Genomic DNA, 13025 nt, shown 5'->3' on the forward strand with positions numbered 1-13025 from the left:
CCACCTCCTTCACTTCTCACTACATCCATCTGCCGCCTACCGAAAGTTCTCACGTTAACTGAACAAGCAAACTAGAACAGATCATTCCATCTACTACGAATATCAAATTATTCAGTTATTCTATCAACTGGAAAGATAAAAAAAAATGATAGAAACCTATAACGCTAAATTAAACTCTTGAGATGAAACTTTGACGATGAGCAAGCGAACCCCACCCCACAACACCCCACCCCATCCCACCCCTCTCGTCAATATATAGTTTACAAAGGCCATAGTCAGGATTTATAAAGGAGACGTGTAACCTCGGGGGCCATTGAAGACGACCTTTAATAATAATTTAAAAATAATAAAAAATGCATATTTAAAGTTCAAAATAGTGCATAATTAGGTCTAAACGTATGGTTGTGCTATAGTAACTCCTTTTGAAAGGTTTGTGTGAAGTTGAAGGCGAAAAAAAAAGTGAGTGAGGATTCACGACACCCCAACCCCCACCCCTTTGATAAACACTTTTGCTCTTTTTTAGCGCTTCTCCTGCTATACCTAACTTACACTTTACAAATTTTGAAATTATTATCGACGGTGAGAAGTTCATATATTCAAATGAACGCTTGCTTTTCATCTCAAGTTATAGTTAACATTCATCTGATGTGATAATGCCTTATACCCTTTAAGTTTCTTTTAACAAACACACACACAGGCAGGTGTGGGATTTCGCCTGGTCTCGTGGCGCTATTGTTAACTTGTAATATACAACCCATATGAGGTCACGCGCCAGCGCGACAACGCATGCTTGCGTCTTCTGGTCTTGTTTTTTTGATCAAATGTCATTTTCAATCAAAGCAATGATTCATCTCCTCCAAGAAAAAGAGAAGGTTGTTTGTATAAATATTGTCTGAATAAGTTATATTAAGTAAGCTATTATGTCCTCATGCATAATATAAGTTTAAGAGAATTACAAATTGCCTTCTTCATGAAAACTGAACCCCCCCAATTTTGTTTTGCCCATATCAACCTCTTTCGCGTCCTTGAGAAAAGTCGTTTACCAAATGGATTTTTATTTCTTAGTATATATCTGTATAATTTGCCGTGTTGGTTTTTTGACTGATTGGAATTTTATAAAAAAAACTAACAAAGTTTTATAAAATAGAAATTTGATATTGTTGTTATTTTTAACATCTATATATTTTTTAATAAATTGGCTATTTTTTTATATTTTCCTTTTTGACATTATATATGAGAGGTTTCGTTGTTCCAAAGTTGTTTCTAAGCTTCTTTTGATCTTTTCTATATAGGCCCGCCAAGATCCTTCAATTGGTCTTAAAGAAAAGAAAGTCGGTGTCCCCTATTAATGGTCAATATGCCAAGGTACGTCATATTAGACCCATCTGCCGATTCGCCAGAAACTGGGGAATGCAGCTCCTACACGTACAGTCATTTTCGTACTACTACTACTACTACTGCGTCCACCGACGGTACATCACCGCTGAACCGCGATAGTGCGAAGCTTGGCTTTCCAAGTGACCTTAGCCAAGATCACGGTCAGTTTACTTCGTCAAGTAATCTGTTTTGTGAAAATCATAAAAATTCCACTTATGTTAATGGAATGTCGAACGGACATGAGAATGTCATGATAGGTAAAACCGTTTTCAGTGCTCCGAAATGTTACGATACCGAAGACGATTTTATCGTGTCTTGTGCGATGCCGGTTGAAAACGATGGCGATATATCGAAAAAGCTACCGTATCCACGAAACGTAGACTCGTGCGATATTGACGATGACAACGGCGTGCATTATTCTACTAATTCTACTATAGACTATACAGCAGATGTATTTTTAGAAGACGATAATGACCTATCTGATTCGCTCTGTCCATTGAATAACGAAGAGAATACCGTCTTTTCCGAGAAACGGCGACTGCTTGTCAATTCAAGGGAAAGAGACCGCATGAAACGGTTGAATGAAGCGATGGATAAACTAAGGAAAGTCGTGCCACATTACCCCTCTCGTAAAAAGCTAAGCAAAATGGAGACGCTGCTGATGGCGCAGAACTACATCCTCGCTCTAACTAGCCTCTTACAACAAGATGACGCAGGCGAGGGATGTTGCAGGGATGCAGAAAAATTGGCAGCTAGTATCACAAAGAAGGCTATCGCCAAGTAGGAAATGAAGGGGTGAAGATAGACGCACAGATACACCGGCTACATCGATACCGTTATAACTACGATAGATACCGGCAATTCACGGTATGAATCATTTGTATATGGCATATGTAACACAACATATCATAATTACATATATATGTATGTATGTATGTATGTATATATATATATATATATATATATGTATGTATGTATATATATATATATATATATATATATATATATATATATATATATATATATATATATATATAGATCATACCATGGGACTAAAGCCATTGGTTACAAACGCTCCCCCACTTGCCTTCAACCTGTCACTTGGCCTTCAACAAGACTTAACTTTCAATTCATTATTACTGTTATTAGTATTCTTATCATTACTATTATCATTATTATTATTACCACTATTACTACTATTTTTATGATTATCATCATTAATATTATTATTATGATGATGATGATCGTGAAGCCCGCATGTGGAATATTTTGCATAGTATCAAATAATGGTATTTTCTCCATGCATTGCCTTATTCCAAAGCGTCAAAGATCATTAAGAGATGGGGGAATATAGTGTACAGCGTTCAAAGTATACAACGGAAAAAAACCAAGTTTTTAAGACTGACATGGAATTGTGGCTAGTTTCATTGTAACTTTATTGAACCAAAAATGACTGCCAGTTAAGAATTGATGCCATCTTTGTTCGTTCAGCACCCCCCCCCCCCTTCCTCCATATTATGTCCCTGTTGAATCTTCTTACAATTAAAAGTTAATACAGCTTTAAGCTGTCGGGTTGTTTTCCCCCCTTCTTTTTCTTTTTCTTCTACTTCTTCTCCTTCTTCAATAACTTCACGTTAGCATGAATAACAGACGTCAAAAAAAAAAAAAAAAAAAAAAAACTCGGCAGACAAAGGATATCTGAGACGTTACGTTAAAAACCTTTTGTCAAAGTAAAATGCAAGCGAAACTTAATACTAGCCTGGGTAATAGGCTACACCACTTGAAAAATATACCTCAATAATTACATGGAAAGTGAAATATAGTTAGGTGTTAAACCAAAGTTGCGGCCTGTAAATCCTTCATAGTGTCAGTTTTAACTAAGTGGCTTCTAGCAAACACGGAAACGACCGACCGTATAACTGAAATACACAGGAAACTGACATAAAGCGAAAACAGAAAAATGAAGCTATTGTAATCTATAGTACAGTGTTATGTGTACACACGCTACTGTTTTCATGTATAAAAGTATACTATATGACTATATGTGTATCATGTACTAGTGTTATAAAAATTATATATGATACAAAGCCAACAACCAGTATAGGCTTTTTCTAAGCGATGTTTTGAGGTGCTTCACCCATCACCCCAAACTCAACCCATATTGGGTTATATTGGGGGGGGGGGAGGGGGGTGGATATACCTTACTTATGTTCCTTAGAACTATTATACACGGATGAAAGTTTGTTTAGGTGATGATATGTGAAATAGATTTGTTGACAAGCTAATAATAACAGAACTCTGAAATTAGATTCCACCACGCTAACATCAGACATACCGGCGCCGTCTCCATGGGAGAAGAACTTGGTTTGGGGGTGGGGGTGGGGATATATAACCCAAACCATCTTCCTTCGCTCATAGACAGAGATTTGTGACGAGCAACTCCATCAAACAGCTAGAGAAAAATCCTTGACATATCCCACATTGAATCAGATTTTTTCTTAGCTGTTTGTGGACTGTATCAGCTGTGTTAGCTGGTTTTTTTTCCAATATAGTTATCTCTCTCACATAGATTAATAACGATAGGCCTATTTGGATTTTTGTTTGATATCTTTTAGTAACTATGTAGAAAAGAGGGTGATTTTGACGGTGGCTCTCTGTATAAGGTTCTGGTTCTACCGCTTACTGATGTAAATGATAACAAACCTATTCATTTTGATGATAGTGGCAAAATGAGAGAGTACGGTGGTTGAAAAGTGCTATACAATCTTCGGAAGTCACTGACACAATTACTGACTCTTTTTGATGGACAGCTTTTGATTAAAAAAATACCAAACATGGATACGGAAATACATGGAGGCGATTGCTATTAGTAATCAAAAAGAAAAGAAAGATGACAGTGACAAATTAAGCCTAATTTTGATACATATTTTACTCTGTTAGTTTTCATATTAGACGGCAAAGACTATTACCGCGCATAGTGATTCAACTACTGCATGGTTATACACGGTAGCATAAAACAAAACGGGTTTCCCAAAGATTCTAACAGAAATAGAAGGAAAAAGAGAGCAATAAATAGTGTTCGAAAGACACTTATTTTGGTACTTCCTATAGCCTGGATATGGATTTCGTCAGGAAGCACAAATAGCCTACGTTTTGGTCATATTATCGTACGGTATTTTGGCGAAATATTCACTCTATGGATGTACCCGGTATATATATTATCATGTATCGTGTTATTATTTTTATTATTATTATTATTTTTATACCGTACGGCCCGAAGAAAATTGATGCACATCCATAATTCTAAACACGAAGTTATACCAAAATAATCCATCAATTGAATAATTATGAAATAATTTTAGTTGATGACCTCATTTAGTAGCTTTTGTAATTATTATTTGTAATTTTTGTTTTGTTTTTTGTAATGCTGCAATGGGGAATGATTTTGTGTATTTTCTTACGTACGGGGTTTCCTTTTATCAAAATAATGTAATATAATCCCTATTTATTTATTTATTTTTTCTTAGTGTCTTAAAACAAATCTTTTTACAGAGTGCCTTCTATTCATGATTTGTCTTTCACTCTAAGACTTCTTTTTCATTGAAAAGACATAAAAGTAAGAACCAGAATTAGAATGTAAAACTGACTGAATTCAGCTATTTAACGACTTTTGTAACTGAGTTAACAAATTTAATGTAGAAAAATGGCCAAACTGTTTCGATAGCCGCCTTGGTTGTATGCACAGCCGAATCCTGTCTGTAGTTAAGTTAATCGACCGTAAACTAAATAGCACATGTAGTAGAACTTCGCAACTATTAAAGCATGCAGTTCTTTAAAGTAAAACTTTTGGAGTAACATTAAGTTTTTTCGATTTTTCGAAGTTATAGAAATTCAAACTCGTTGACTATGCCTGTCATTCGAAAATAATAAACAATGAAATATCTGCGAATTAAGATAAACAGTTATTTGGGTGTGTTTACTTTAATTAGGGAGTTTGCCACAACTCACTGATGTACTAATATCTACAGTGTATTGAAATCTCATTTTTAAGGGATACGTTGAAGACCTGACTACACATACTGCTTTAAAATAAACCATCGAACAAGTTTTGAAACTGGAACACACACACACACACATATATATATATAATTATATATATATGTATATATGTTTATATATATATATGTATATATATATATATGTATATATGTATGTATGTATATAATGTATATATATATATTTCAAATATATATATATTCAAATATATATATTTATATTTATACGTATAGGCCTATATATATGCGATATACATAGACATACTGTCACGAAGTCTGACAGTGCTGCATACCAGACGTGAACTTCCATAGACCAATAGCCGCACGTGCTTGTAGCATTTGATCAAGCCCGGTCACACTTACTGAATGAACCAGTCACACTTACTGAATGGACCAGTCACACTCACTGAATGGACCGTGCGTTTAATCATCGTACCTTAATTGTTTTTCGATGAGAGATCCGTGTCTTCATACTTGAGAATTGTGCCTTTTAAAACAAATTCATTAATATTTAAGAAACGAAAAGGTTTATGTAATATATTCAATCCACTTAACGGCTTTTTGTAAAGCTGTCAACTTTTGCAACACACCTATTAATGCCTTTGTGAGACGGTGGCAGTGTTACAGTGTGTCTCTTTTAAATCTTTCACAAACTCTGGGCTGCGGGACTGAAGAGGTTTCAAGAGCTCTAGTTTTAGCAAACCATATGGAAACAACGCTATTAGCTTCTTTTTTTATAGTTTGGCCTATATATATATGCCGATGATTAATTGAAAAATACTAAGTGTTTTAAACACAAAGTAATTTACTAACATGTGTTACTGCTATGCGTGGTATGTAGTTTCTACGTAATGCATTCTTCCCTCGTAGAGGTTTGATTATATCAAGATCAAATTATATTATGACGTCATGTAAGCTGTTAGTTCAATATTTTCTTAGAGCAACCAACAAGAACGGTTTTCTTATCATTTATCGATAACTAAGTTACCGGGAAATTCAAAAACAAATCTTTGAAGTTAACTCATGCAGTATAGTATTTATGTTTGGCCTGTACAAAAAGGGAAAAAATCGTTGAGTTGATCTTTCCAATGTTCTTTAGAAATTAAAAACAATTTGGAGATGAATTACGTACATTAAAGTGCTATATCATATAGGCCAGCGATGGGGTTCGAAGTGGCCAATGAAATACTGACACATGCCTTATTTGCTTGAAATACTGTTCCAATGACGTCACAAGATGTTTTGTTTTGTTTTGCATATTCATGTCGTAGTAATATTTGTTTGCATATTCATGTCGTAGTAATATATGTCCAGCCATTTAAGACAAGTTTCTAATACTAATACCACTATATGATAGCCTTCTATATCATGCTTCAAATCAGTCATACTGACAGTATGAACAGTTCCTAACCTTGATCTGACTCTAATGCTAATACCACTCTATGCTGTCCTCCCATATCATGCTTCAAAGCAGTCACACTGACAGTATGAACAGTTCCTAACACGCATGCATTTGTGCATAGGATGTTCATACTGCTCGTACTGTCAGTACAAGTGCTTTGAAAGCATGGTATGAAGTACAGTATAGAAAAGCTTGTCCCAAGAAAAGAGTGTATATGTGTCGTGTGAAAGTGGAAGTCTAACTTGCAGTGGGAGGACAAATCAAAGAGATCACTTTATTTGCGCCCGGGCCATTTTTTTTTATACATTTTACTTCATTACTTAGCCTAATGCTTTGTAACAATTGTCAGAAAATGTGGACACTCGGTAAGGCAAAACTCACATCCTCTTCATGCCCCCTCTCCCTCTCCCCTCATCCACTTCCTGTCAACCCACTCCTTTAAAATATATCCACTTGTGTGATTAATATTACATTAACGTTTTCACGTTCTTTTGTTTCATATTTGTAAATTATTAAGAAATAACAGTCATTGTAGTCAAGAACATATCATGATTTTTCTTTTAAATTCAACCATTTGTTTTCTTATACACCTTGATATTATTTAATTTCTTTCTTGTAATATTCTTCGACATTCCATTTTTATTAAACATTCCTTAAATTGTAGCAAATATAAATAAGTGCTGAAAGCCTTTATTCCTTTGTTTCAAACGGTTTATTTTTCTGCGTTTTTTTGTTTCCTCTTGAAAAGAGCTTTGCAATCAAGTGCAGTTGGTATACATCGAAACCAATGTTAACTTGTTGAGGAACTAACCTTTAAACATTTAAAGTTCAATAATGAAAATGGCTGAACTACTTAGTCTAACTCACAAGTCATTATAATTAAGATGCAACACATAACACATAAATAGAATTACAATTAGACCTAAATGAACAAAAATGTACAATAAAAAAAAAGAAAAAAAAATGCGAAGAATCACAAAGTTTTCAAGTACAAATGGTATTAAATACCATCTAGTGATGCATATTGCTGATATGAATGTAAAAGACCCCCCAAAAGGTCTGCTTTAGTTCAATACATCGACAACAATTTATTTAAATAAAAACAGGGGATTAAAATGTTACGATTAGACTGAGATGACGACGTCATAATCAATTTAACATTAAAGGAGCGTTTCAGAGAGTTAACATATCTTAAAGCTGAATATGTTGAAAGCTAGAATATTTCTAGAAAGATTTCTATAGCATTCATTTCCCCCCTTTTACTATGACATATCAAAACTAAGATTGTCTATAGTCTTCCTTTAAAGGTGCCAATTTTTTTGCTTGCAAGGAAGTGCTAAAACTTTTCCAAAGTGCTTTCATGCATGGATTTTCTGACACTCAGTGGTATTCCCAAACGGTTACGATAGACTCCATTAAACAATGAAATGTCTTGATAAGGAAACGTGAATTGCCACGAGAGTAAAATTCAGGTTGATTTGATTTGATCACAGCTGATCATTTTTAACTTTCTAGCTTTGGGTGGGGGTGGGGGTGGGGGTGGGGAGCAATATTGATAACCTCTGACCCAGTGTGATTCTTCTCATCATTAATGGAAATGTCTCGTGAAAAAAGTGATCATGTGACCGAGATTATTGTCACAAGATGGCTTTATTAATAATGATGCGAGGTATTATACATAAGCGCGGAAGACGAGGCTATTGGAGAGTTGAACGGTGTACACCCCATGAACACCCCCCCCCCCAACTCCAACCCTCCTATGATTACGATCGGGCAATGAATTTGGCAAATTCATCATCTTCGTCATACTAAAGGAGGATATGGTGTTGGCTTAAAGATGTTGAGTATTTTTTTCCATCAATGTTAAAAGTTATCAACTTTAACCTTTGAGAACACCAGTCGGGTACAAAAACATACCCTTAACTTTTTCTAGACAGGTTCCATGCAAGACGCTGACAAACCGATATAAAAAAAAATGAAAAAAGTTACAAAGTATAGACGGTGAAAAAGCTGGATTATCTAGGACACCCGCATAATGCCATCAATTGTTAATACCAATAGTTTTATAAATAGTTATACCTCAAGTCATGAATGCTGGCGCATTGTTCGTTCAAGGGAGCATCGATTGTGAAATAAACAGGTACGGTATACTATATAGGCCATTGTTAATGATGGATGTTTGTTAATATGTATGTATCTTAGGCCTATATAGTCTGTATATACGTTTAATTTAACCTACCATCAACTACGAACAAACCCTACAACAGAAAGAGATAGAGAGAGCGAGAGGTGGAGAGCGAGGTGGGGAGAACAAGAAGAAGAAGAAGAAGCATATGGGGGAGAGTAACAATGTAACAGTGGGGTACTTTGTGGGCTGGCACCTACATGGAACTGCTTTCCAAGAAATTAAACATTTGACGTCGCGACATCTGCGTGTCGCTGCATGTATAGTACCGGCATATATACTTTATTTTTTATGTATTTATTTTTTAAATTTATTTATTTTTTATTTATTTATTTATTTATTTTTTTATTTATTTATTCGTTTTGCCACAAAAAAACAAAGTGGAGGGAAGTCTTCCATAAAGCTTAAAAGCTTAACAGCGTGGAAGACTCCCTGAAGAAAGAAAAGAAAAGAAAAAATATATATATTTGTATAAATACATATACATAAATATAAATATATATATACCTTCAACTATAACTGTTCAGTTTTTGTTTCTTAAAACAAAAATTTACTTGTATAGTCCCATATGTCTGAATATAAAGGTACAAGGGTATAAGTTACGTTAGTTCATGTGGTAAACTCTATATTCATGGTGTAAAGGCATTTGTGTGTGTATTAAATCGCGCACAGAACGCACACACAGTTTCTGTGGGTAAGGGGCCACTTTTACACTGCCCTTCCCCATCCCCTCCGCACTTCAGTCCACAACCTCCGCACTCCTGGCCACACCCCCGATGCCAAGACCCTTGTCTGTTTCGGCGCAACAAATCTTCAGTCGGGAAAATGTTTAAAAAGGTTAGCGCTCTCATGTAATCTATATACTGCACCATCATCCCAGACACTGAGTTTTACGTTGCCTCGAGCGACAAATTAATTAGTACCATTAGTGCCTACACTCATTACGTTCTTCACTTGGACCGATATAATAGCTTACAACTGTGTTAATCATTCAACGAAGTTCCTGGTTAATCGTTATTTAGTCGAGTACACGGACTACTTATCGTTTCGTAAACACGCGAGTATAATACTCAACAATCACATTCTATTCGAGCATTTACATCATTATATAGTATACGAGGAATTTGTACATCATTGTTCAAGTCTTTGAATTTGTCACCTACCCCACCACCTTTTCTTTACTTATCACAGCCAGATAACATGTTTGTCTGTCTGAGTCGCGAATCGTTCATAAGCCTACTCATGTTTCAAATCAGATACGAAAGAAAAGAAAAGACAAAATCGACTTTTCGGGAATTTATCCTCTTCTTCCTCTTCTTCTCCTGGTTCGTTGTCTCATGAAACAGGTATTTACCAGTGGTATACACTGATGATGTTTTTAAGCAGGTATCATAAAGCCAGATCGATAGCAACAAGTTACCGAGGATCGATAAATAAAGTCAGTTCTTCCTTTCTCTTCAGACAGCAATTAACTGGTCATAATCACAGCGGATCCACTGTCCACGTGCCCCTAGCTGTTTCACAACTATTGTGTTAGAGTCACCGTGTGATAACGGTTAGACTGCGTCAGAGACTCTGACTGTGTTTCTTCGATGAGATTTCCTTAGTACAAAAAATATATCAATCGCTTGATAAGTTGCCGATATATATAATATATATATATATATATATATATATATATATATATATATATATATATATTTATATATATATATATATATATATATTTATATATATATATATATATATTTATATATATATATATATATATATATATATATATATATATATATATATATATATATATATATATATATATATAAATATATATATATATATACATACTTCCCTGGGGTTACTTTTCATTCCAACACTACATTAAAGTTTTTGTGTTATTAATGTCTGTTATTTTTTATTCTTCGATTCAACTATACGGATTTTGACTAAATATTCTATTGATGAATGAAAAAAAAATAACCCAAGGCAGTCGACTTTGTTACTGGTTGTCAGGAATATAAATTGACAAAATAAGCAACAAGTAATCTAATATGGTAATGTGGTATAAATATATGTATCTGTATGTATGTATTTATGTATATATATATATATTAAATATATATATATATATATTTATATTTATATTTATACTTGTTGATCTGAAGATATCAATAAAAGAGATGTTCATGCAAACCAAATCAGAGACAAACAGCTTGTACAATGGATTTGGCTCTGCTTTGGTACAGTTTTAAGACTGCCCTCACTTTACAATGACCGGGCATCAACTTAGGTGAGGAGGGGAGATAAAGCTTACGTAAAATGCATATATATATACCCTTAACGTTCTAATACAAAGACTTGTTTAAACGCCACAAATTTCGACAGGAATTTTTAAGAAGTATAATAATAACGGAGAAAATGCACAGGAACGCAATCAATCCATCAAATCAAGACAAGATGGTCCTCCGAAGAGACGGGTTTATATTTCGAACGAAAGGAGTAGCTCTTTGTGAGACACAGCAGTAATCACAATACATTTTGTTTATTTCTATTGAAGTCATTGTGTATTGCTTCTTATAATCACAACGAGTTATATGTTAAGTGGTCCCACCCCCCCCCCACCCATGTTATGATAATCTATACATACTTTAAGGCAAGAACTGGCATAACAAGGAGAAGAAGAGGAAAGGGGAAAAGAACATTTCTTTGTCACCCACTGTTGACAAGAATTGTTGACCACTTACTTCAGTAACTAAAATATGCCGTGATAATATCCGAAAACTGTACAATCAATTGGGGTTACAAATAAATGTACCTGTGTGTGAATAATATATCCACTTATGACACAAAATTAACGTTTCAAATAACAGATAATTGAGATAATTATTGGCTGCCAGGCAACGAGGAGGGCGCCACCGATCCCACGCATGATTTTGGACAAAAGTAAAAATGTCACGATTTTGGCCAAAATTTGAATAAATCATAAAGCCTTGCAAAACAGCCAAATTTGGCCGAAAACTGAAACGTTTCACGTTTCATTATAGATGCTTCAATTTGAGAATGTTTTTGTCTGGCGGTAATCATTTATTTACAAAATGATCAAATTTGGCCGAAAGAAATGACACTTCTAAAATTTCAGCTGGGACGCACATTTCGCACTCCCGTAGCTCATAAGCTGCTTTTCATGAAGTTACAATGGGCATTGAATGGAATTTTAGGCCCTATAAATATGAAAATAGTATTCGAATTTCTTTTATAAAAGTGGTCTATTTTGGCAACAAAGAGATGGATTATGAGATTATCATTGACTGACAGGTCATCAGAAGGGCGCCAACAAACCTACGCATGGTTTTGAAAAGAAATAAAAAAGTCACGATTTTTGCCAAAATTGAATAAAAATCATAACCAAATTTAGGCCCTCTAAATATGAAAAAACAGCCAAATTTAGGCCCTCTAAATATGAAAACCTTACAAAATGATCAGAAGGGCGCCAACAAACCCACGCATGGTTTTGAAAAGAAATAAAAAAGTCACGATTTTGGCCAAAATTTAAAAAAAATCATAGCCAAATTTAGGCCCTCTAAATAAGACAAAAAATAGTCAAATTTAGGCCGTCTAAATATAAAAACCTTACAAAATGATCACATTTGGCCGAAAAATGACACTTCTAAAATTTCATTTGGGACGCACATTTCGGTTTCCCTTAGAGCATAAGCTGCTTTTCATGAAGTTAAAAGTGGCATTAAATGGAATTTAAGCCCTCTAAATATGAAAATAATGTTCGAATTCATTTTATAAAAATGGTCTATTTTGGCAACAAAGAGACGAATTATGAGATTATCATTAACTGACAGGCCATCAGAAGGGCGCCAACAAACCCACGCATGGTTTTTAAAAGAAATAAGTCACGATTTAAGCCAAAAATGAGAAAAATCATTAGGGTATAGCCTTACAAAGTGATCAAATTTGGCCGAAAAATGACACTCCTCATATTTCAGTTGGGACGCAC

At 34.6% G+C, this 13025-nt stretch overlaps 1 protein-coding gene across 1 annotated transcript in view; it reads left to right on the plus strand.

The window, feature by feature from the left end:
• Positions 1-7527, plus strand: part of LOC139969105 (uncharacterized) — a 10270-nt gene extending 2743 nt beyond the window's left edge. The window contains exon 2 of the mRNA XM_071973885.1: positions 1293-7527. Within this exon, the coding sequence (XP_071829986.1) occupies positions 1349-2161 (813 nt within the window). The 5' untranslated portion in view covers positions 1293-1348 and the 3' untranslated portion in view covers positions 2162-7527. The remainder of the gene's footprint in view (positions 1-1292) is intronic.
• The last annotated feature ends 5498 nt before the right edge of the window (positions 7528-13025 follow it).

Source organism: Apostichopus japonicus, chromosome 6 (assembly GCF_037975245.1).
Source record: "Apostichopus japonicus isolate 1M-3 chromosome 6, ASM3797524v1, whole genome shotgun sequence".
NCBI lineage: Eukaryota > Metazoa > Echinodermata > Holothuroidea > Aspidochirotida > Stichopodidae > Apostichopus > Apostichopus japonicus.